General features: G+C 40.2%; 1 protein-coding gene across 1 annotated transcript in view; it reads right to left on the bottom strand.

The window, feature by feature from the left end:
• The window catches only part of SLC9A9 (solute carrier family 9 member A9), a 320,114-nt gene that overhangs the window by 235,017 nt on the left and 57,757 nt on the right, over positions 1 to 27,340 (bottom strand). Inside the window, exon 5 of the mRNA XM_077826749.1 lies at positions 4,175 to 4,290. Within this exon, the coding sequence (XP_077682875.1) occupies positions 4,175 to 4,290 (116 nt within the window). The remainder of the gene's footprint in view (positions 1 to 4,174; positions 4,291 to 27,340) is intronic.

Raw genomic sequence — 27,340 nt, 5'->3', positions numbered from 1 at the left:
GGCCAAGGAGAATTTCAGACACAAGAAGGAATGTCCCTTGCCAGAATCCAATAAAATGCCTAAGGTCTGTTTTATAGTACAACATTTAGATTGCTTTGTTGATAGAAACTAAATATAAACAAATTAATCTGGCCAAGAAAGAAATGAATTCAAATTTTTATTGAGAGTCAATTCAATTTGGTATGTCTTTTGCATCTTCACCAATACAAAGGCTCCTTTACTATTTAATTTATCCCTAATAGCAGGACTGTTTCAGCACAGGCCATGGGGTCCTCTCCTCACTCTAGCAGAGGGTCCTCCTTCAATGGGGTGAATTGCACAGCCCTCTCTCAAAAAAGACCGGCCACCAGATGATGAACAAATGGATCTCACCAAGGGTGCTACTGCTGAAGGGAGACTTAGCGGAAAGAGGATCTAGGGTTTGCTGATGGATTGTGTCCAGTGGAAGAACTGAGGGTTAACTCACATTGAGGGCATATCCCAACGTGAAGTTCAGATAATCAGGAATTTTGGATATTTATCTGAATGCAACTTTGAGTTTCACCCATCTCATCACAATGAAGAGAGGAAGCAGGCCTGGATATGTAGTCTTTACTATGGTAGATGGGGTACTCTACGTCTACGATGCACTTGTAAGCACAGCAGATCTTAAATTATATGACACATATGTATTTGGAAGACTGATATTTTTGTTTCTTCACCTGATAGGAATAATATTCTCAGACTTACTTATTTGAATCAACTATTTCCAACTGTGTCGCTATATAAACTGAGGCCCAGTGCAGCTGCACAGCACTAGAGTGCCTGTGGAAAATAACCCCAAAGAGGGGTGATCTAGACCAGGGAAGATCATCATGGCATATGGGGATCACAGGCGGTGTAGAGCTACATTACCTGTGTGCAAGCCTTTGTTTCCCTTTTATAGTTGGACACTTAACAGGTTTATGGGTCTGCTACTATCTGTCAAACAGTAGAGGGTCATGCTTTTAGATCCAGAGGTCCCAAATTCAGTCCTTGCAGATGACCCATCCTATGACACTGTTACAAATAATCTACTGTATGGGGATCTCAACTGCTAGGGATCTCTGATGCTCAGGACAAGTTTCCACATTGCAGCTTCTAAGTCACCACCTGCCTGCTGGTGGTATAGAGGAGATGGCTGATGTGTTGAATTTTGAAATGACAAAAAACAGGGACAAACTTTCCATGAAAATATTTGCAACCAACTCTATTGGGGAATCCATACACCCCCATAATTCCTAGCTGCTGCATCAGCCCGGTAGGACTGCTGGCAGAATCATAGCTGAGAATCTGGGCCTGAATATTTCCTCACTCTATAAGTTTGAATAATGTAACTAGTATAAATGTGGCATAGAGGGGTTGCTTCAGACATAACTGTGCTCAGTAATCTGAATGCCTTCTTTGTCCATACTGAATTATAAAATGAGATATTAAAAAATAATCTGCTCTATTATTTTAGGAAGTCTTATAAGACAATGTAAACCCAAAATTAATAAAAGGAAACCCCCTTTTTCTTCTTTTTATACAAATAATAACAATATAATCATAGCGGAAACCCTCAGCAGGTTAGGATGCAATGTATTTAGCTTAATAAATTAAGAAAAGTAACATTTTTAATAATGCAAGCTCAGCCAAGAAAAGCAGGCAAGCAGGACTAAATTCCTCTTGTTAATACTTCAACATTAGTGAAATATTTTATCTAGTTAGTCACAAAACTTGAGGTACTTAAAGTTGCACCTGTAATAACACTAATTATCCAGTTGATCACAAGAGTTCTCAGCTGATTGATTATGTTCTTCTGTAATGAGAATAGATGATACCTCCCATTACATCTGATTTGCTTGACTTTTGATAAATTATGCCACTTGATCAGCATTATAAAAAAATATTCACATAACTCTGGTGTTTAAAACTATATTTATATAAGCACAGCAGGGAGAATTCTGCATAGAGAAGCCTGTGCTTTTCAAAGTAAAATGTCCATCTGATGGTTTGCCTGGAACATCATTGTCTTCTCCTGATAATTCTAAAGCATTGTTAGGGGAAGACATATTTTGTAGAAAGAAAAATTCAATAGGGACAGACAGAACTTGTTTTCTAAGGGCTATGGAAAATAAAAAGGCTGTTTTGCAGAGATGGTATGGTTACATTCCAGAAACTAGAGGGGATTTCCCAGGTATCCCAAAACTAATTGCAGAAATTTTTAGGAGAATTTAACAAAAAAATCTAGGCAGTGAAGAATATTAAAATGTATTTCAGGAAATTCTCAGTATTACAGTTTTTCCTTCATAGATGAACACATTTTCATAAATCTCTACAGCAGCTTGCAGTGTTTCCAGATTGAATCTGTATTAGGTATATTTTCAAGACCCTCAAACACTTTCTCCAGTGTGTCCAAACACAAGTACAGTGGTAGTCCAAGTCCAAACGCAAGTTCAGTAGGAAAGCATCTTGCATAGTGGAGAATCTCCTCTTTACTGATTTTATACAAAACTATGTATGAGAAAGCAACAAACAAAAAACAAGTCCTAGACTGCTATATCACTGTCTTCCCATTCTCAACACTTATGTCACAATATTCTGTACCTCTCACTTGCACATCTGTGTTTACTTTTCCAAGAGCTATATTCTTCACATATAATATACAATTTCTTCCATTTTGTCATTGATCTGATAAATAAAAAGCTCATATGAAGCAACTTCTGCCTTGTCAACAGATCAGTTTTTATTACCTTCTTAGGCTTACTCTCTTTTCACAACCAAGGGCAATTACAATCAGTTTATTTAAAAAACAACACCTTGTAATCCAATGCGCTGATGAAAAATCAGGTGGAAAATACAATTTTCACTCAGCTAGTGATTTATTATTCCATCTTATTTCTATAACACTTGACTAGATAATTTCTTTTGTTAGATCACCAATTATCATGTGTCAAATTGCCACTCTCATTCCTAGTCTAGCAGCACACATCAAGGTCCAGTATTTGAACAATAAGAAGTAGAATAAGTTCTCCTATTAGTACAGTTTTTAATGGTTAACATTCTATTTTATATCCACTAGCAGGTCCTATACCACAGTAAAATGCTTTTGAGCATCGTCTATCATTAAAGCAATTAAGCATTTAATTCAAATTTCCATCTCTTTGAGAAATTGAAAATGCATGGATAGAATTAAAGGGACCAAATAACACTGCCTGAAATGTTGAAACTGGATGAGAGAACAAGGCAAGACTGAATATTGGAAGAGCTGTTGGAGATGGTTTAGGTACTTTACGTAAGTAGGCATTAAATTACATGCAATATTGGTTGTTAATTACTTGAGTTTGGTCTGCGCTGCAAAGTTTGGATCTGGATAAGAACTTTCCCAAAGTTCAGGGATGTGTGGCCCTGGGGCTTTAGTTCTGGCCCATTTCTATATTACATATATTATTACATATGCAATAGACAACCTATCAGGAATTAAGGTATCTACAATTAGAAAATCTACAAGCACATTGATAATTAAGGACAGGATCTAACTTCCATTAACATCAATAGAAGGACTCTTATTGACTTTATTGGGAATTGGATCAGGACCTAAAAAGGGGGAGGAAGACGAGAGTGGGGAGGATACGTTCACTTACATCAATGCTAAATTTGACCCTGCATATCTAGAACAGAAGGATACATCTTCTAGTATTCAGAGTAGCAGCCGTGTTAGTCTGTATCCGCAAAAAGAAAAGGAGTACTTGTGGCACCTTAGAGACTAACAAATTTATTTGAGCATACGCAAGCTGTAGCTCACGAAAGCTTATGCTCAAATAAATTTGTTAGTCTCTAAGGTGCCACAAGTGTTCCTTTTCTTCTAGTATTATTATTCCTTAAACCTTAGTGACACTGGGAGGCATCCTCTAGAGTTTGGTCCATTTCAACATTTCAAAGTTTGTGGACTAAACAAGCACAATTAAACTAACTACTAACATAAATAAGAGAAGAATCTTTCCACATAGTGAAATGTTTCTTTTGACCTAACATTTCTGGTTACGAGACTATATATCAGCTATTTAACAGCTAGTGGAGTAAAATCAGCACAAGCAGATGGAAACATTAGATTCTGGTCTCCACATTTGACAGTTTTGTGGCCAAAAGTTAAAAAAAAAATTTAAACCATTACCTGGGTCTGTAGCAGACATCAACGAGCCAAAAAATAAACAGTCTGTGAAGTGAAAATCCCCTCCTTTTAACTGGCCAACATGTATCATGGCCTTCACAAAGCCATACATTATCAACCTGTCAGAGAAAAGAAAGACAGAGATGCAGACACAGTATTCCACTTTTACTCTCTTCATTTCACAACACTAAATAGTTTCCTGTTTAAACCACTAGGTTGTCTTCTCCAACTTCTTTTAAATACACCTATTGTATGAGTACTGAACACAAACTGTTGCTGTCATATAAGTCGACTTCTGTTTCAGCTGTTGAAATATTGTATCAAAATTGTCTAGACATTTGAAGAACAAAAACCTTTTACTGAATATTAGCAATTTATTCACCTGCTGACGGATGACAATACATTTAGCCGTTTATTTTACAAAAATAAAATAGAGTCATCTAAAGAAGAGATGATCAAAAGTAATCTGTCAAACATTATAGAGCCTTCACACAAACGTAGTGACATGAGTGGCTGTGTTGACTTGTTCTGATGTTCTTAAATGGATTGTTTTCTCAGTTTTGTGTGTGTGTGCGTATGTGGGTGTGTGCGTGTGTTTAATGCTTCCGGTACAGACTGAGTTAAAATCTCAGGTTAGTCATCACAATGAGATGGATATTTAAGACTCCCAAGAACAATCAGTCAACAAGTCAGGTTTTAAAATGTGGTGCTACAGTACTGCCAGTTTCACAAAAAAAATTAAGGCCTTGTTTACACTACAGAGTTTTGTCAACAAAAGAGTGAATACATACACTCTGCGATGCAACTTTTGGCGGTAAAAATGCCCTGTTTTGGTGACAAAATAAAGCCATCCTGACGAGAGACAAATGACAGGAAGGGCATATATATTTGTGTAGGTACATAGAATAATCTATATGGTAAAGTCTATGGGCCAGATCCTCAACTTGTAAAGTTGCCATGAAAAATATGGAGTGACTCAATTCATACCAGCTGAGGATCTGGCTCTTTATTTTAAATAAACAGGAAAATGAAAGACCAAAAACATCACTGTTATGTTCACTATGTTTACGTCACCATCTGTGTTTTGGGACATCAATACATTTCAGAAAAACAATGTTATGTTTTAGGTGATTGTGTCACTGTTTATTGCTTGGTGAACACAATTTATAGGTATCTGAGGGATAGCCATGTTAGTCTGGACCTGTAAAAGTGGCAAACGACGAAGTGGGTATTCACCCACAAAAGCTTATGCTCCAATACATCTGTTAAAGGTGCCACAGGACTATAAGGTGTCTATAAGGTGCCACAGGACTCTTTGCCGCTTTTACAATTTATAGGGTCTGTTGGGATACAGAAAAAGGGCCTGATTTTACTCCGAGTCAATTAAAATTTTATCATTTACTTCAGTGGGAGCGGGATCAAGACCAAACTAACCATTTCAGTAAGACAATATAGAGTGAATTAAATTTAAAAACACTGACTTTCATCTCTCATTTAGAATTAGCATATTTTAATAAAGGTCACATCTTAATGAAGGTCATTTCTTAATAGAGATACCATAAGAAATGTAAAAAACTATAATAGTTGGCTATAGACATTTTAAATAACATTTAAATAAAACTAGTTCTATTCTATTTCATTTCGGGTTTTCTAGCCAGCTCAACAGGCAGTGTTCCTGTCATATTCTCTGCCTTTAAAATGTTAAAATGCCCTCTAGATATACAAAATAATCCAAAAACCTACATGGTCAAATTCTCATCTGGTGTAAATTGTCATCAGTGGAGCTATGACCATTCACACCAGCAGAAGATCTGCCCCCAGGAAATAATTTATACATTTTCAGCACAATATAAAATAGATTTATACAAATAACATTTGAAAATAGAAGTACACACACGTGAATGCACGTAAATTTATTTCTCTGGAAATATGACAGGCTGAATATGTTATTTGTTTAGTTTGTTTTATTTACATTTGAAATGACATTGTATTTATTATACTGCATAGTGAACCAGATTCTAATCTCAGTTACACAAACGTATACCCATGGTAGTTCCACTTAAATCAGATGCAGTTGATGAGCAAGAATACACTTGACAGATTCTGAAGTCAGAGTAAACCCAGAATAATTCCACTCAAAATCTTTGGAGTTACTCCAGGTTTACATTAGTGTAACTGAGACCAGAATCTGTCCCTCTGTTTTCTTGCTCATCAATTCTTCTTAGCTGAAAATGTCAGCCTACCTATATCATTTTATACAGTCAGTTACATGTAGAGGTTATTATGTGAAAACCATTGATTGTCCCAAGCCAACAGCGGACACTTTGCAAGGATGCAATTTATCTCTGAGCAATGTTGATAATAGATTTCTTGAAATTATTAATGAGGTAGTACAAACACTTCCATTCCACAACAAAGAACATATTTGGAAGCTGGATCTGGCTGGATAGCTGAGCTCCCAACCACAGTGATATCATACAGTACTGCACATCAGGAGTGCTTTTAATGGAGATCCAGTGAGGAAAGCACACCTTTGTGACAGCTTGCCATTAATCCCAGGAAATGGCCTGCACTGAGGTTGCTATTGCTTTTATAAGGTGAAAGGGGTTGGGGTGTGAGGAGAAGGCCTTATTGTGCTAGGCACAGTACAAACACCAAAGAAAAAGATGGTCCCTGCCCCAAAGAGCACAAAACCTAGGTATAAGAGAAAAGACAACAGGCAGACAGAGACAGACCAATGGGAGAGTACAAGGAAACAATGATACAATACTGGTTAGCATGATAGGCAGTGACAACCATGCAGCAGCTACCTAATCATTGTCAAGTTTTTTAAAGGCAACCTGGTAAAGGATAGTTTTAAGGAGGAACTGGAAGGAGGATCCTGAGGTAGCTTTGAGGATGTTTATGGGGAGAATCTCCCAAGTGTGAGGGGAAGCTGGGAGAAAGCATGAAGGCTCTTATTTGAAACTTTAACAAGTGGGCAATGGAAGCTGACATCATGGGCTGAGCAGAAGCAGTCGATAATGAATGAGAGGGGATAGGTAGGGTGGGGATTGACAGCGAAGGGCCTTGAAAGCGAAGACAAGCAGCTTATGTTTGATACAATAGAGAAGGGGAAGCCAGTGGTGGGATCCAAAGAGAGGGGTGACATGGTCAAAGCAATGGTCTAAGTGAATGATCCTTGCAGCAGCATTTTGAAGGATATGAACAGGGCAAGACTGCATTTGTCAAAGCCAGAGAAAAGGATTCTGCAGTTATCGAGATGATGAGAGCTGTGCAGATGGATAGGAAAGGCCATATCTTAGAGACGTTATACAGAAAGAATCAGCAAGCTTTAGACATAGCCTGGATGTGAGAACCTAGAGAGAGTTCTTAGGTGAAGATGATGCCCATGTTACAGGCCTGAGTGATAGGCAGTGACAAGTCACACTGCACACAGGGGAGAGTTGGGGGGGCATCGGGGTCCAGGTGCTCAATATTATGATGCACTTGCTTTGCTTCTCCTTCAACATCAGTCACTTTCTGAGAGACCTGCTTTTCAATCAGATTTCTTGCTCATCAGAACGCTATTGTGTTGGAAAATTTTTGACTAGCTTCACTTCTATGATTGGGGCCCTTTAGACGTGACCATAATATAAACAAATTATCTAGCATAATAATTCTGCTAAAACCATGCTGGAAAAGAGCCTTACAACCTGTCAGTCTAGCTCCCCTGAATTCTCAGAAGAAGAGAACTAATAAGCTTATCTCTTGACTTAACTACTGCCTCAATCAAGAAATGTTTTGGTTCTCATTTCTCCTATTTATTAGGTACCTTACCCGCTCTGCTCTACGATCAGGTTTGCAGTGTATCCTGTACTGAAATGTTTCCCTCCATTTCCTTTTATAACTGTTTTAGCAGTGTGCAGATAGTGGAATACACATTGAAAATCAGCAGGATTTTTGTGGGGCCACTAGATAGCAGGATGTTTTGGATTGTTGAGTTTTGTTTAATATTTGAACCATTTCACTGAAGAAAAAATTGTGTTACATTCTTTTTTCTTTTTTTAGGGCAAAAATTTCCGTTAAAAATCTTACCAGTGACATAATGATTCAAACCATACTTAATTTTTGTGATTGTACTCTATTTCACTCTTGATCTTAATGTGATTAGCTATGTTCCTTTGCCTAAAAGCAAATTTATAATATTAAAGAAAAATGGATATCTGTGCACATATTCCTAAGCCTATTGTACTAAATATTTTAGTGGGGTTTTACCCCTAACCAGCTGCAGACATTTAGAGGGTTGATTTTCAAAGTCAAAGGCAGTTAGGCACTTGATTCCCATTGGGAGTCAATGGAAGTTGAATGCCTAATTTCTGGTTTTGCCTTTGAAAATCTCACTTATTATTTGTTTTAATTTAATTATTTATAGGGTGTCCATCACCATAGTATCCTGGCTCTAAATGAAGTGCAATGCATTAGTCTGGACAGAAGATGAGAAAGGTGTGGATGTCTCAACACACAACATCTTACCATTGCTTACTGCAGCTGAAGAATTTTGCTTCTACATGTGAATCCAAGAGCAGTTAGGGGTCCAGAAGGACCCCTGAGATTGCAAACCTCTGCAGAAAGGCAGAGGAAAATAATTAGCAATGGTGGAGGTGTGGTCTCCATTAAAGAATAGATCACAACACATCAGATGATCTAGGTGTTCTTCCTGCTGCCATCGTCACCTCGGGCTTCTCTGGATTAAGCCTTAGACAGCTCACTCTCATCCAAGTTTCTGTCTCAGACAGGTGGTTGGAAAGCAAGGAAACTGCCCCCAAACTGCGCTGTCTGATTCGAATGAAAGAGAAAGACAGAAATGTCAGCAAACGTACTGATGGCATTGTGGCTCAGAAAGTCTCAGTAGTGGCCTCACATACACACTGAACTAGAGGGTGAAAAAATGGAACCCTGAGAGACCTCATGGAAGAGTGAGGGAGGAAGGGGGACATGAGAAATTACCCAACACGGCCCTCTCAGTGGAGCAGATGCTTCACACAGTACAGACGTTACAAAAGAAATATCAGCATTTCTGCCCTGTCACATTTTTAAATACAGCCTCTGGAGGGATTGCAGTTCTCGCTGACATTTGACACAGGCTATTAATGTGAACACACAGATTTTCAGAGCTTGCATAACAAGCCTTAGGTACATGTGAGGTGAAACTAAGCACACTAAATCCTACAAATCTTCCCTAGTAAAAATTTGCTCCAATGATGCAGTCAGGTGGGAAAATGTGCTGTTGAGTCTTGCCTGCTAAAATAGCTGGGCCAGAGCCTCAGCTGGATTAAACTGGCATAGCTCCATCTGACACTCAGTGTCTAAAGACAGACAGGAAAAAAGATATGACAATAAATACAAAAAAATTACACACATTTATATTGTTGTTTAGAAGATGCCCTTGATTAGTAGCTGATTACCCAGGCAAGCTACAGGGAAAAGTAATTAAATGGAATGGAAGCCGTCCTCAATTTAAAGTCACAGGGGATGTAATTAAAATTTAATAGAAGCCACTGCTTCTAAATGAAGATCTACAGCATACATACTGTATGATCTGTGTAGACATCCAAATCTATCTGATGGTGGTGAATCAACTACTGATGTTTCTCCATTTCTGTTATTTAGCAACACATACTTCTACTGAACCTCATTGTTAATAATAAAAAGAAAAGGAGGACTTGTGGCACCTTAGAGACTAACAAATTTATTTGAGCATAAGCTTTCGTGTGCTGCAGCTCACTTCATCGGATGCATTCTCTAAGGTGCCACAAGTACTCCTTTTCTTTTTGCGAATACAGACTAACACGGCTGCTACTCTGAAACCCATTGTTAATAATGTTTTTATTGCATTAAAAGGTTTAAAAACATAGTTCCTGTTTTCAAATATTTGTACGAATGTGCTCTTTAGCATGACTGAGACTCGTAACTTAAATCTTACTTGCCAGATCTGTTTTCTAATCCAAAGAGAATTTTTCATTTCTTTTTTAATTCCCTAAAGAATCTCTCTGCACCTAGACATGATTATCTTGTAGCCTGCAGCCAACTGATGGTGGCAACAGATTGAAAGCATGCAAGTAAAGGATACAAAAATATTGAACAGTTCAATTTATTTCTTTCCACAGTGAATAGTCAAATTAACAAAACTACTATGGAAAAAGTATAAGAAGGTTGATTTTATTCCTTCTGTGTGTCAGGTTACTTAGAGATTGACTGATGATTTATATCACAACACTAATAAAATGAGTCACTAGTCAGAATTAAGAATATATCACAAAATATAAATAGCAGAGATGAAAATAAAATATCCATTCCCTTGCCCCGATTCTTCTATTTCAACTTTATCAGTATATTCTTTAAAAAAATTCTATGTAGAGAGGAATGTTTCAAATGATCTGTTTTGGTTATAATTAAATGACTCATTATTTCAACGCGCTCTGTCTAGCTAGTATGTGCTTCTTTTTGTCATCTTTCAAATCAGCGTTGGCACCAGAAAAGGTATTTTCATGGGCTTTCCTTTTAAAAAAATGTTTATTAACTAAGCAAATACAGAAATATCCACTGAAATGCCTCAGACAACAATAAACTGATAATACACTTACTCTGAACTATTTGTTACAAATCCCACATGCAAAAAAACCCTTTGGCGGTACAAATATCTGGTAGAACAGAAAAGAATGTGATTTCACACACCCTTTAGTATTCAAGGTTACCCAAAACACTTTACAAGCACTTCAGTATTGGCATAAGCCAGAACCATTCAACCAGTTGAGCTTCAGGACTCCACACATGGATTCTAGAAGATGAGTTCCCAAATACAAGCCACAAGGGGCACAGGAATGCTTGTGGCATAAGCAATGTGGTGTGGGAGACACTAAGCACTAGTGTTATGGAAGAAACTCATTTGCTCAGCATTATCCACCAAGGCAAGGAAAATATCTGCTATCAAGATTCCCCTCTCACCACAGCACCGACTTTGTCATTTCCCTGGGGATGCTTGACCCCCCGCTCTGCTCCAGGGCCCACCCCACTCCACCTCTTCCTCCAAGGCTCCACCTCTTCCCACTCCTGCCCCACCTCTTCCCACCTTCGCTCCGCCCCCTCCTTCCAGCGCCTCCTGCCTATAACCCAGTGGGCTAGCTTGCCTTTATTGTATTTACTGCTTTGCATTATATTTAGCAGTAATGCAAGAAACCCACAGGCCTGTATCCTGTAAGACGACATTAGGTTCAGCAAGTTAGGATAAGGCTTGAGGCCTATGAACTTCGAACAGATAAACTTTGCACAAGTAAATGGCCCAGTGGAAAACCCCAAGTATTTGGGGAGCTGAAAATAGAGTTTAAGGTGAAGTTCTGACCACAGGTAAATAATTCAACCACAGAAGTGTCCTGGCAATGAACTGATGTACATAATAGGTACATGAGATACATCTAAGGCTAGCCTGCTTGCTTGCCTATATATCTTTTCCTATAAGTTTCTTATTTTCTTGTAGGTTTGATTATTCGTTTTATTATAGTAGGTTTATAGGTTTAGAGTATATTTTAGCTGTAACACTAGGGACTTGCAGGCCACATCTTGTATGTTGAACTAAGGCAAAGTTAGCAAACATATGTTTGGGATCTTTCACCTAGATAGATGGTGATGAGCTAAAGCATAATGTCCATATATGGCTGCAACCTTTAACACAGAAGATGCTTTAAAACAGGTTGGCATAGGACCTTTCCTAAGTTCATATCCTCTTAAACTTAACAGGTACAGCACAACTTGGAAAGAACCAAAATAACCAGTTTGGACAGAAATAACAAATGTGATAACTAATCACAAGAGGCCATAATTAAAAATTGTCATATATGATAACAAGTTGACATCATTGATAGGAAAAAGACACTCCAACATTGGTAAGGTGAGGAAATACAAATAAGGAAAAGGGGGGAAATCCCCTACTGAATTTGCATCAAACATAGCCCCCCTTCCTGTCCCATGAGCACGAAGTTGGTAAGTGTGGAGAAGGGGCACAGGAAGGAGAAATACATCTCCTGCCTAGCAACAGGAGAGGTGTAGGAATGGAGTGAGAAAGAGGAAATAAAAAGGCTACTTAACAGCAACCGTGGCCCTTCAGGTGCGTCAGCTCTGCAGGTCTACATTCTGACATGAACATGTGTACATGGCACTGCTGGCCCACAACTTTCTGGAAAGCTGTAGCCATTCAGGATGATCCAAATACCAGATGGAGAGACACTGAGTTTGGATGTAAAATCTAGTCATGCTGCTGAGACAGTGAGTCTTGGGGCTATTGATAACAGCCCCATGATGTCTATAACAATGTAGGAGGTCTGAATACTAACCTAACATGCCAGAGGGGGTTCTGCAAGACAGTAATCTGTTAGTGTTTAATACCATTTTGCAAGGCACAAGGTATTGGAAAATCAGATCTTCAGGTTTACTCATTCCTTAGTCAAGAAAACTCCATTAACTTCAATAAGAGCTAAAGGTGCTTAGCACCTAATACAAGGTTGGACTCAGAGTCTGGATATGCAGATGAACTTCTGGGTTCTCAGAAAAACACTTCATGATTCTTTTGAAGCTCATCCATCATCACTTATATTTAAGAAGTATAATAGAATTTTGCTCAAGAAAAATGAATAATTGTTACACTTCAAAAAGAATTAACTTGGTTATCGCATTGTTACATGTATGACCATGGAAAATATCAGTTACCACATATGAGCATTTTGGACAACTTCAGATACTGGGAAAACACCTCACTCACCCCGAATATAGCAATGTGCAGTTATAGTTTTGTTAAACACTGTCAAAGGCTTGGTGAAAATAACTAAGACATAGCATGCACCTCTTCGCTTAACACAGTCTGTTCTTTCTAATACTCTGTCACTTTGCCATAGATAATGAATACTGTTATTATTCTGATGCTTTCTTCAAACACATTTTTAGCAGCTTATACAGGCTTTACAGTTATAGTTTTTCCCCTGTAAATCAGTTTAGTTATTGTGTTGCATATCCTGGCCTTGATCAATCTTTTACAGAAAGAGAGGAGAATGGGAAAACCATTATAGGCTTCTATACAGAAGAATTTTGCGATGCGGTGAAATCATGCAGCACTTTGTTACATGGGCTTGACATAGCTTTAGGCCACTCAAATATGTTGTATTTTCTTCCTCACATGGCAGTCTCTGTCTAAAGTAGCCGGTTTCACTTTTGAGAGCTGCAACTCATTTCCTCCATTCACTATTGCCTCAATTTTCATCATGCCTCACGAGAGTAGAGAGGTGTGTGTACGGGGTGTTGGGAAGTCAGTGAATTATACTGAGGTCATTAAACGCAGCTGGAAATCCCTGAATAAACTGTACTCCCACTGTCTCAGGTTGTTTTTCTATCAGTCCTTAATATACTATTGTTTCACCTCATTTTGGATTAACGAGATGGAAACCAATTCACCACAGTTTACAAGTACAGTATTGTTTAATGCATATTTGATATTCCTCTAATGAATACAACACAGCTTCAAGATCATTGTGTTCCTTTATTCATTGTGTTCAATTTATATCAGAGGCAATATACGGTATGTACATAAAAATCTGAATCTCTTTGCAATGAAAAATATGCACTTGATCTTTGAGTGCTGACAAAAATCTCCTAATTACTGGGGCAAATGAGGCATGAAACATTGTCAAATGTAGAATGTCCAAAATATAGTGCCACTGAATATTTCATCTTGCTGCAAAGGGTTTTAACTTTAAATCAAGGTCTACCTGCTTGAGTATTAGTTATAGAGAGAACATCCAACAAAGACTCTAGCAGATTGATAACCTAACGGAATAAATTTTTACAAAAGCAAGCAAACTCTGATACTGGCATTCCATTAAAAATTGATAAAATCTACAAATCTAGATACAACTATGAATGCATCCAGATACTAGAATGATGGATGGATGCTTTAGAAATGCATATAGTAATTAATAAATATTGATTTTGCAAATGAAAAGGTATTGACAAAGTTATTGCAGACATGGAGAGACTTCCATATGAAGAGAGACTGAAGACATCAGAACTGATTAATTTAGAGAGGAGACAATGGAAGGGACATGAAAGAATGATACAAAATAATCAATGGTAGAGAGCACATAGAGCTGGGTGCTGCTGTCTACCCTTTCTCATAGTACAAGAGCAATGTGAAGGTCAATTAAACTGAAAGGCAACACATTGAAAACTGACCAAAAGAAGTGCACTGTACTACAAATGGCTAATTAACTTATACAAAACTCATTGCCACACGGTATCAAGGACATTGGAGCAGGATTCAAAAAAAAAAAAAAATTACACATGCTTGTGTGTAATGACAATATCCACAGGTTTGTTAGGAAGTAGGGCTGGGTTAAAAAAACAAACCAAACAGAAAACAATGAGAGGGGAAATTTCACTACTTTTTTTTTCAGTTTTCCTTTTACCATTTTCAAAAATTTGAAATTAAAATTTCAGCCAAAATTTGAAAAAATTCAACTTGTTCTACTGGAAAGTTTTACAAAAATTGAAGGCAGAAGGCAACGGCTATCTCCCTGCGGTTAGAAAGAAACTTCCCATATGGGCGGGTTGTCTCATTTTTATACACTTTTGGCCCTCTTGCACTTTCCTCTGAAACATGTGCTGGCCACTGACAGAGACAGGATATTGAACTGGTCTGTACTGGGAGAGGGTAGTGCCATAATCAAGTGCCATAACTAAGTGTTATTCCCCTGCAATGCATCTTCTTTTAAACAACTATTTATTATGGGTCAGATGTGACTGTATAAATTTACTACATATTATATATACACAGTGTTTAAGGCTTGTACCTGTGATTATAGCTATTATAATTGTATTGCAATTTTTGCTCCTTTAAAAAAATAGTTTTAATTCTGTAAAGAAAGTCCTCCTAATTACCTTTATATAGTGAATATTTAAATTCAATACCAACTAGTTAATAGAAACAATAGCAGATGATAGCCTGTTGTAATACAATGGTACAACACACTTTCATAGGCAAGCAGGTTTGTTGAATGGTTAGAGCCCAGTTGGACCAGCCAGGACTCTCTGTTTCTATTCCTGGCCTTGTAACTCACTATGTGTGGGATCCACAATGATACTTAGATGCCTAAGTCCCATTTATAGGTGCCACTAACTAAGGTCCACAAAACTCCAGCCTGGTTGTTGCCTAACTCTGTAGGTACATAAGATTTTTCCTCTAGGCATGTACTTTTCTGTCTCATGATAGGTGTGCAGATGCCTATCTCCTGTCTAAGGCTCAGAGCAATTCACAAATCAGGAATGCCAGGCATTCGGCTCCCCAAGTCGTGTGTGTGTCTGATTGAGTAGGCAGCCCCCGAGCATGCCTACTGGATTGGGCCTCTCACACAAGTTCACACAAAATAGCCAGATGTGGAATGAGGTGGAGGTGAGAAGAGGAGGAGGAGAAGGCCTTCCCTTGTAATCTTTAGCCTTGTGGATAGAGTACTCTCACAGAATGGGGAGACACCCAGTTCACGTCCTTCCTTCCTCCTCAGGAGGAGAAAGGATCTGAACAGGGATAGGCTACTTTTCAGGTGCATATGCTAATCAGTAGGCTCCGGGATAATCTGATGTGGGGGCTCCCTCAAACTCTCCAGTTAACTTGTTCCACTCACTAAACAATGGAATACTTAAATATTAGTTGGGCCCGAGAAAAAGTTGGAATGACTCAGTAGCCCAGTGGTTAGGGCACTCATCTGAGAAGGGGCAGACCCCTGATCAACTCCCTTCTACTGCTCAGGAGGAGGAAGACTTGAAGTGGGAGTCTCCTGCATCCTGGGTGAGTACCCTGCCCACTAGGCTAAAGATTATAAGGGAGGTATGTTCCTGCCTCCCCCGATAATGTAGGCATCTGAGTGCCTAACATCTCCCTATTTGTGGATCACTAGCAGAGCTAGGTGCCTCTGTGCAGCCCAGACTTAGGCCATGTTTAAACTAGAGAGTTTACAGAGGCACAACTATATTGATGCAGTTACACTGCTGTAAGGTAGTAATTAAACCGCCCCCAACAAGCGGCATTAGCTACACTGGCAGGAGAGTATCTCCCACTGACATAGCGCTGTCCACACCAGCGCCTCTGTCAGTGTGACTTGTTTCACGTCCCTGAGCGACATAAGTTATACCGACCAAAGTGCTAGTGTAGACATAGCCTTAGGTGCTTAACTCCTAGGGATGGGGTATAGCACACAGCGCTCTCACCAGTGCCTCCCATTGGCCAGCTTAACTGGCTCCCCGCCTAGCATGCTGGCTATGTGGATTCCAGTCAAAGGCCACTGTACCAGTGTTCCCTCTATTTTTTTACGTCTACTTGCGGAATGAATTTTATGTGCACCAATATGGAGGTGATGTGTCACACATCACCTCCATATTGGTGCACATAACAGAATTCATGTGGTAGGGGTGGGACCAAGGGGCTCGGCGTGTGGGAGGGGGTTCAGGGCTGGGGCAGAGGGTTGGGGTTTTGAGGGATGAGGGCTCTGGTTGGGGGTGCAGTCTCTGGGGTGGGGCTGGGAATGAGGGGTTTGGGGTGCTGGCTGCCCAAGGGCTGTGGTAGGAGAGAGGATTCCCCCAGCCCACTCTTGCTGCAGAAGCTCGGACCAGGGGAGAAGCGCCTCTCCCCGGCTGTGGCAGCTCCGACGGGGCTGGGCTGGGTCGAGGGAGGGGCTCCTCTACCCGGCAGCTCCAATAGATCCGGAACCTGGCTGAGGGAGGGACTGCTCTCCCTCGGCCACAACAAGTCCTGGGTAGGTCCATGTTGGGGCCGGGGGAGGGGTGCCTCTCTCTTGGCCACAGCAAGTCTGAAGCAGGTCCATGATGGGGCCGGCAGGGAGGGGCACCTCTCCCCGCTGTGTCAGGTCCATGCTGGGGCTGGCGGGGAGAGGCATCTCTCCCCGCCGCAGCCCTGAGCCCCTGCATGGGGCTTAATAGGCAGCTACGTGGCCGAGCAGCTGAGAGGGAACTTAGCACTGTATCCTATGGGGACTACAGTGGCACAGCTCTGGTGCTGTAGCACTGTAGTGTAAATGCTTCCTATAGAGACGGAAGGGGTTTTTGCATCACTGTACATAATCCATCTCCCTGAGTGGCGGTAGCTAGGTCGATGGAAGGAGTCTTCTGTTGATCCAGTCACATGTACACTAGGGGTTAAAGTGACATAGCTGCAGTGGCTCAGGGGTGTGAATTTTTCACACCCCTGAGCACCATACCAATGTTGACTTAACTTTCAAGCATCGACCAGGCCTTAGGTGCCTGTCTCTCCCCATGCATTGTACAAGGAGCCTAGGTACCTAGCTCAGGCTTTATTGATAGCAGTATTATTCCTGTGATTTTCTAGGTGCTGTTACTTTCAGTGTTGCAGCACCTAAGTTCCTTTATGAATCCTACCCTACGTTGCTTTGGACTAGTCACTGTGGGACAGAGCCTCAGCTGGCGTAAACTGTCATAAACCCACTGAAATCAATAGGACTATTACAATTCACACCAGCTGAGGACCTACCCCTTAACATTTCTGTGCTTCATCGGACCAGTCTATACAAAAGGTATATTAACACTTACCTACCTCATAGAGTTGGTGGGATGCTACTGAAGGTATTATAAAAGTACAAGATATTATTAGTCAGGGACCAAGACTGTGGTCAAGTGCCTCAAATATCTGAGACTCCTCATAACATAATGTATCTGTTTCGTAAGTATAAGTAGGGCTATGATTTTGTCACAGAGGTAGTGGAAATTGTGAATTTCAATAAAGCCTGCAAAATCTTGGAAATGGCTGTAAAAGCACATTTGATTAGGTCCCCAAACTGAGTGGTATTGCGACTTGACACATGGCATTGCAGCACCACTCAGGTTTGGCCAAGCTGATCCTCTGTCTCCATCTACGGAGGGCCAAACCTGAGTGGCACTGTGATCCCATGTGCCAGGTCACAATGGCAGAGGCAAGCTGGGTCCAGTCCTGTGGAAGAGAAGCTGCTGCAGCAGGGGTGGTGTAGGGTGGGCTCATTCTCCAATCCTCCCCCACCCCCAGACCTCATCTTTCAGCTCCCCTAATATGCTCTAGTGTATTTTGACAGCAAAAGCGACATTGTTTGATGACCTTTGTGTGACATTGGTTTTTTTCCCACACCTCTGCCATGAAATTTACTCAAAATGTTCATGCCAAAATCATAGCCCTAACTACAAGCAATCCTGACTCCAAACCACACACAGCAGTAGACACATAATCTGACCGGATGGAACTTCAGTCAGTTGGTCAAATGGTTTTGGATTGGCTAATTAACTGGTTAATTCATTCAGTTAGTCAATCAGCCAATTCCATGATTAATTATCATCATTAGAGCTCCTACAACAAGCAAGATACTTTACAGACATATACAAGTCAAAGTCACCGCTCCAAAGAGCAAAATATTATATCTATTAGACATGATATGCAGTCATTTTCCATGTCTTAATATAGCTAAAATAATGAAATATTGGATATATTAATAAGAATTGTACTCTTTTAAAAATAAGGGCCATACTGCTGGTTGTGAACAACACAGTTTGAATTAGACTGTATTTACATCTGCTTCATAGAAATACAGATATTGACAGACTGAACCAGCCAGTGGGGACCGTCTATCTCAGTGTCTTGTCTCTGACAGCAGCCAGGACAAGAGTCTTTAGAAGAAGCTTCAAGAAAGCCCAGAGTGCACATTTATCAAATGGTTTCAGAGTAGCAGCCGTGTTAGTCTGTATTCGCAAAAAGAAAAGGAGGACTTGTGGCACCTTTGAGACTAACCAATTTATTTGAGCATAAGCTTTCGTGAGCTACAGCTCACTTCATCGGATGCATTCAGTGGAAAATACAGTGGGGAGATTTACATACACAGAGAACATGAAACAATGGGTGTTACCATACACACTGTAACGAGAGTGATCACTTAAGATGAGCTAATACCAGCAGGAGAGCGGGTGGTGGGGGTGGGATGGAGGAGGGTGTGGGAAGAAAACCTCTTGTAGTGATAATCAAGGTGGGCCATTTCCAGCAGTTGACAAGAACGTCTGAGGAAGGGGGGGGGGAATAAACACGGGGAAATAGTTTTACTTTTTTGTGTAATGACCCATCCACTCCCAGTCTCTATTCAAGCCTAAGTTAATTGTATCCAGTTTGCAAATTAATTCCAATTCAGCAGTCTCTCGTTGGAGTCTGTTTTTGAAGTTTTTTTGTTGTGATATTGTGACTTGCCCATAAGATATGCTTCTTTTCAACCCCTGGCAATTAGTGGTTGCCTTATGGCTCAAAGCACAAAATTTCAAATACTGTCTAGCGGGATGTTCTCATTATCCATACAAATGTCTAATCTGTTAAGGATCCCACTAAGCTCTCAGCTTCAATGACATTGTGTGGCAATGGGTTCCACAGATCAACTTTGTATTGTGAAAAAAGGTTTTATATGTTGTCTTTACCCTGAATCAGTTTTAAATTTGCTGTTTTTCAATTTAATTGAATCTCCACTTGTTCCTGTATTGGAGAAAGAGCAATTGGAAGGCCCATCTGATTCTGAGCTTGGTCATATCCATTTAGCACTCCCTTATTCATTATATTGACCCTTTTGCTTCTTTTATTGTTGATAGAATTGTATTCCGGCAATATTCTCTATCCAGGGAAACCCTTTGTGCTCCACTGCTCTGGAACTCATGCTGACTAGAGAAATGCCACTTTTTGAAGCAGATCAAAGAATAGCTGGAGGTTTTAGCAGTAAAGAGCCAATCTTGACGTTGCTGAGAGCCCTCAACCTTTCTCTTCCCTTTCTACCTCCTGACCATAGTGGGAGGTGTGGGTATTCTACATCTCTGAGGATGTGCTCAGTACTTTGCAGGATTGGACCCTGACAGACAAAAAGGGTAAGAATAAAAGGCTGGTGTCAGCAGAAAACAAAACATCTTGTCTAAAGACAGCGAGAGCACACAACCTCGGAGACTGAAAAAAAAAGTCCTCAAAGAGTGGAGAATCTCTTTGTTGGATATTAACCCATTTGGAGTGAAACTCAGGGGAACACAGAATACAATTATTATTCACCCTGATCTAATTCATGAATAATTAAAGTAACTGTGCTCTGACATTTAAAACGAAAAACCTCTACCACAGAGGACTAAACACCACTATTTTTACCTCTCATTTATAAAACAGTCACATAAATGTTTAATAGCCCATTTTAAAAATGGAGAACTTTCTTTCAAAATATTTTCAAGGAAAATACACTAACCCTGTGCAAGGATCTACTATGTGGTCTTTCTCTGGAGCACTTGTTGTTTTCTTGAAAAGAGATTTTTTTTTTACCATTAAAAGATAATTAAGATTAGTTTGTGACTCTTGGAATAATATAAATTAGATTAGAGAATAACCCACTACAAAACATGGCATGAATTTAACTATAAAGAAGCAGGGTTTTATACCACTTTAACATTTTTATTGAATTAGCTCAAAACATTGCAACTCGAAGGATCAAAACACAAGAGATGCTTGAGTCCTCAACAAAAGAAAAACTGAAAGTGGCTCCTACTGACCTTAAAGGGACACTGCCAGGTAATTGACATGGAATGTTTACTGTAGGTTTCGTAAATGACAGGTTTTCACAAAGCCTAATATCAATAGAAATGTTTTCATCCTTTTGAAAATTACAGTGAAAACTATTGTTTGCACAGATGGGGTTGAGCGAATGAGCACAGAAGGAGACTTCCAAAGTTCACGTGCGAGGTTTCAGTTCAATCCATAATAAAGATATGGGGCAGTCATGAAATTCACATTGGAATCAGAACTTCCCAAAATTGGGTATGTTCCGATCCTGGGACTTGGTTCAGCCCTGAGCTAGTCTTCAGTTTGGATATAAACATTCTCCAGCAGTGTTTGTACAATGTATGGGAATTAGAAAATGAACAGATTAGAATGTCCCTGGCACAGGAAAGAGAAACTGACTCATCTGGTTTAGTTGTCCAAGCAGAGTGAAATGATAAAGTAAAGCTGCAGAAGGGATGAGAGAACTGTGTTAGCAGAGTGGTGACAATACATTCAGAGACGTACAGAATGGAGACTGAGAGAAAGCCTTTGCCCCACGGAACTCAGATTCTAAATTTTCTTTCTCTCTCACCCTCCCAATCTCTCTCTTTCTCTTCCGCAACAAACACACACATTCTGCACAATGTGGGGAGGATTGTCTGGTGGTCTGGGCATTAACTAAGCACTCAGGAGATCCGGATTCAGTTCCCTGTACTGCCACAGTTCTCCTATGCAACTTCAGGCAGGTCACTTAATTTCTCTGTGTCCTCGTTCCCCAGCTGTAAAATAGGATAATTGCACTTCCCTATCTCACACGGGCATTGTGAAGATAAATACATTAAAGATTGTGAGGTGTTGGATACAATGGTAATGGGGATCACATAAGTACCTTTGCCTTCTGTGTGCCACTCCCTTCCTCTCTTGTCATTGCTATTGTCCTACCTATGCTGCTAATTAACTTTAATGACAAATGATGCTCTTTTAGCTCCATCAGCCACTATGATCCTCAGTGTCATTTTCTGAGGCACAGCTGTCCAAAATCATCCTGTCTCATCTGTTAATGAAACGTTGACAACAACTAGCGAAAAATATTCCAAACAGTAGCTGCTATAAAAATGTGGTGGCTGTTTTTAGAGTATTAGCTATCCTAGGTCTTTCTTAGATTGTAAATACTTTGAGGCAGGGATCAGGTCTTCAAGTGTGTTTAAAAAGTGCCTGGCACAATGGGCCCACAACCCTTACTAGGATCTTTGGTGCTAGCATAATACAAACATTAAATAATAATAGTTCTCCAAAAAAATGACAAAAGCCTTTATGGCATATTCTGGGCTTTACTGCAGCTCTAGTGGAAAAAGACAACTTTTTAAGGACTCATTCTTACTCTTGGATACTTGAGTACACACAGCCACTTAATTTACAAACCGGCACTGTGCTTGTGCGTCTAGAAGCAGTATCTTGGCCTTTAGAAAGCAGAAGAGTTGTGGTGATCAGTATATGGGCTGGGAATTTCATTGTACTCCTGATACTGCCACCCACTAAGGGTATGATCCTGTAGAAACTTTCTACTTCCAAGTAGCTTACTGTTGTGAGTAATCTTATTGAAGTAGTAGGCACTATGCTCAGTAACAAGCATTAGCAACACCTTGTCCTTGGATAAATCACTGTTAACCTCTGCCATGAACCTCAATGGTGCACAGGAACAGCAAATCCAGTGGTATAAATCCAGTGAAGTTAAACCAGGGATGAATCTGGCCCTCCGTGTCTGAGTTTCCTCATCTCTAAAATGGTGTATTAAATACTTACCTACCTCACAAGGATATGGTGAAGCTTAGTTAAATAAAGTTTTGAAGCTCTTTGAGATCCTCAGATGAAATAATCTATTATTGATAATAGTAAACTAAAGGGGCTGTTACTGTACCAAGTCCAAAAAAGAAAACACCCCCTTTTTGTGTTTTACTGCAAAAAAAGCTTAGATGTTCTTCTCAGTTCATTCATGTATATTTATGGGCATTTGGCCTGACAACTTGAACAACAAATTAATGCCAGACGCAAGGGAAGATGTCAGAGATCTAATTTCCTAGAAACTAAAATGGGGTTTTATTGAATGACAGACAGACCCTTAACTAGGGTGACTCTGTTATAGTGAGAAAAATGCTCAAATAGGAACCTTCCAGGGCAGAATGTCAGCTAATCATGTCTGAGAATGAAAATATTAATCAAGAATGAGTCAGCAGCCAACTAGCATTAAGAATGCAGTTACTTAACCTGTGGTGAATAGGTTATCTCCCACTTACTTGACATTCTTAATTGGATAGGAATATTCTTTAATACACTTAATGCATCAGCAGAGCCCCAGATTCTGTGCTGCCCTATTAATATTGTTTGATTAAAAATAGCCAGAATTAGCAGATTTGCAGCTTATGAAGTAATAATAATAAAAACCCAATAAGCATCAATGTCATATTGAAAGACTGGGTCTGCAGTGCACTATGGGAGATTCTTCCGAAGCCCAGTTACATAACTGTGTCATAAAGATAACATTGTTCAGTGGATACACACATATTTTAATCACTCCTTCACACAGAATTGTCACTTCTGCTCCATAGCAAACAGCTCTCTGTTTATTATACTTTCACTATTTTTAAACCAAAATGCTGTTAATGTGCATTTGTTAAAATAGGTCCATAACTACTACCACTAATTACAATAATGACATTGTCACACTGAAGATTCAGATTTTTCTTTATATAATGCTGCAAAATATGTATGGCAAAGATGTTACAAACAATATTTACCCCCATTTTAGGGAGGGGGAGCAGCAGAGAAAGATTGGGGCTAGATTATGAAACAAAGAGAACAAAACTACTTCCAGATTCACTCTGGTTTCAGTCCTGCAGTTTTTGTGCAGAAACTCTCCAAAGGACCAGACATTGGAAGAGTAGAAGTCATAACTGCTGCACCAGTGTGGGAGAGTAGAGAGTATTCCAGTTGGGACCAACCTACGGTAGAGAGACTCACTAGAAGAATAAAGTCCCAAGAAGCCTTCTCACCCTTCAGACATGTTGGCTGGGAAATGAAGAACATGTCACCGGGGCAGGGCCAGAAACTTCACCAACAGTATCTAGAGCTTCTGCACTGGAGGGAACAAATGATGAGAGCAGTTGGAAGGGGCTGGATGCTGAGAGAGAGTTGGGTGGTGCATTGGATAGTGATGGAGCCCATTGAGTAGTGGATGGAGAAGATGGCACTTTGCTCTGGAAGGGGATTTTAGTGGTTTAGGAATGAACATTCTCTCTCTCTCTCTCTCTGTGGAACAGATTTTGGAAGAAGAACTGTGCATAACAACCAAACAAACATTTGGCCTTATTTTTATCATCTTTATCTTTGCATCCTCCTATTTCTTGCCAATTTCCCTGTGTCAGTCTACCATTGATAGAGATGGTTGGAAAATGACAATTGTATTTCATATGAAATGTAGGAAAAAATCAGTTTTTTTTTCAAACTTTCTGTTAAAAAATAAAATTCATTTGGTTTTCATTTTTTCATAAAAACAAAAGAAAACAAAAACCCAGAAAATGTCAACAATTTTTTTGGCCAAAACACCAATTTTCAATGAAAAAAATTGTTTTAACTAAAATGTCTCTAATCCTTGGATAGTAGATTCTTTGTGGGGAGGAACATGTCTATCTACATACGCATTAAGGCCCTCCCATATGATAATAAGAAATCACATTACAGGGTAAGCAACTGCACTCAGTGAAAAAATTCAAGTCTGGATCAAAATTCAAGTTTGGGTCCTCTTTGTTTAGATGTTTTTATGAGCAAATGACAAGTTCAAGACACTAACAGTGCTAATGAATACACAGCTAATTTGAATGGTGAAAATGCATCTAGCAAGTGGTGAGAAATGCAGCTTGCCAGTAACATACTGCTTTTTGTCAGATTTGTACACATTCATAATGATCCAAGCCCTCATCTAACCTCAACAGGTTTTAGTCCTGCAACATCCTGCAAAGTGTAGTACCTAGGAATCAAACTACCAACAGTAAAAACAGAACGTAAAAATTGCTTCAACTGTTTCACAACAGAGCAGCCCAGCTGCTTAGCAACAGAGCCTGAAGAAAGCACATTGCTCTGGCACTGTGCTCTTTAAGTTGGCTCCCCACTGAATTCCAAGTGAAGTTTAGGTTTTGGTCCTACTCTTTAAAGTCCTCCATGGAACTGGTGTGAGGTATACATGATCATGTCACCTCACACTAGCTACACATGCTGCAATCTTGGAAGTGCCAGTCACATAAGGGAGACACAATAAAGGGGAATCTGGAACTCACTAGGAGGGTGAGGTAGCTAGTATCTTTTATTGGACCAGCTTCCGTTGGTGAGAGAAACAAGGTTTTAAACTTACACAGAGCTCTTCTTCGGGTCTGGGAGAGGTACTCAGAGATGAGGACGCTTTGTGAAAAGCGCCCATCCACAGGGGGATGTGGTGGTTTTGTCTTTGATCATTTTTATGTGTGAGTTTCTTTGAGAGCATAATGACTGTCTTGTTTTACCCACATAGTTATTATTGGGGCATTTAGTGCACTGGATGAGCTACACCTCATGTTGTGATAGGCATGTGCAGGATCTTGAAAGGTGTGTTGTGGGGGGTACTGATCATTGTAGCTATGGAGACATGTCTGTTGTTCTGGCAGCATCTGGTGCCACACTCAGAGGCCACCTGCCAGACTGTGTTCTGACCAAAATCCAGCCAGAGGAGGAGGAGGAGGAGGTGATGGTGGTGGTGGTGCGCACCTTGTAACTTTTAGCCTAGTGGTTAGGGCATTTGCTGAGGATATGGGACACTCAAATCTTTTTCTGCCTTTCTGCCAGAGGGGGAGAAAGGATTTGAACAGTGGTCCCACACTACTCAGACAAGAGTTTAAATCACTGGCCTATAGGATATTCTGATGTGGGACTCCCTCTGTCTCTCCTGTTGAAGCTGTTCCACTGTGATAAATAATGAAAGAGTAATTGAAGCAGGGGGAAAGGAGCTAGGGTCTCCCACCCCCAAGTGGTGCCCTAACCACTAGGCTATGGAGTCATTCTAACTCTTTCACTGGCCCCATTATATTTAATTATTCAATTATCTAATTAAAGTGGAACAACTTCAATAGGAGAGTTTATGGGAGACCTACCTCAGAGTATTCTATAGCCCTAGTGGTTAGTGTACTCACCAGAGTGGTAGCCGATCCCTCTTCATATCCCTTTTCCTCATCAGGGAGGATTTGAACTGGAGGTCTCTGACATCCTGGGTGAGTATCTTACTGTCTAGGCTAAAGGTTATAAGGGAGAGCCTCCTTTGCTCTTCTCTTCTCTTTCCTCCCCTTCCCCCAGCTGTGTTGTAGAGTTTGGCAACCTCTGAGTACACCTTCCGGCCCTAGCCCTGCACACAACTTAGGCAGACGAACACCTATCTTTCCCCTGGTTTGTACATTGCTCTGGGGATTAGACAGAACATAGGCACCTGGGTGCCAAGAGTGAGGCAGCAGTGTTCAGCTCAGAGGCAGAAACATAGGTTTATAGCGAATTTTGACTGCAAACATTTAGGCGTTGAGCGAGGTTAGGTGCATACAGGGTTCAGCAGCAGCTAAGTGGATCACAGTGGTTCCTAAAAATGGCACTTAGGTGCCTACCTTTGTGGATCCCTAGTCATTTTCTGCGAGGGGACATAGGGTGGAGGTTACCCATTCCCATTGTTCAGCAAGCAAGGGTTTTTGCCCCATAAATTGCAGAAGTCCCAATATCTATACAAGTGCCTCTCCATAGCTTCCCAGCTCCTTCTCCCTGATAGCAGGATGGTCACGGCCTCCTCAAAAGCTGCACTCCCATGTGGTCCCTGGGAACAGCTGCCTCTGTATCGCTGCCGTAGCAGAGAAGTGAGGAGTCACAGTGCATTAAAGACGGATCAGTCCCGCCTACAATAAGTCGTTATCTTGCAGTCATGATAGTTGCAGATAACCACATCCTTAGGTGCTGAATGCCCTTAGCTATGGGTCCCAGTATTCACCCTGTGCTTATTGTGGTTTATTTCTTTCACGTAAACTTCCATTTGCTAGTGGTAAAAGAAAGACCTGATTTAAAAAATCTCATACAGAGTCAATTATACATGAGAGAGTTCTCCTCTGAGGTGTTCTAAATACATGCATTTTAGTTGAACTAACACAAATGAATTGAGGAGTACATCTCCCACCTGGCACCATTCTGGACTCAGAAGCTTGCGCAGTGCCCAGTTTCATGTGCCCCTATCCCCATTATAAAGTATTCATAATATCTTTTGAACGTCTTGCTTAGACAATAATTAGAATTTACAGCTCCGATGGCTTAACAGTCTTTAAAATCTAGGCAAGTACTGTACCTTTTTAGTGAAAATGATTAAGTGGAAAATTGCCTTAAATGTTTCCTGGGTGAGGCAAATTAATGATAATTCAATCTGGAGGTGTGGATGTGAGCCTCTGGTTGTTTTTCACACCAACACTCCACTATGCAAACATCCACTGAAGAAGTTT

Source organism: Eretmochelys imbricata, chromosome 9 (assembly GCF_965152235.1).
Source record: "Eretmochelys imbricata isolate rEreImb1 chromosome 9, rEreImb1.hap1, whole genome shotgun sequence".
In the NCBI taxonomy this organism is placed as follows: Eukaryota; Metazoa; Chordata; order Testudines; family Cheloniidae; genus Eretmochelys; species Eretmochelys imbricata.
The sequence above is the reverse complement of the archived record's forward strand: the minus strand, read 5'-3'. Positions and strand labels throughout refer to the sequence as shown.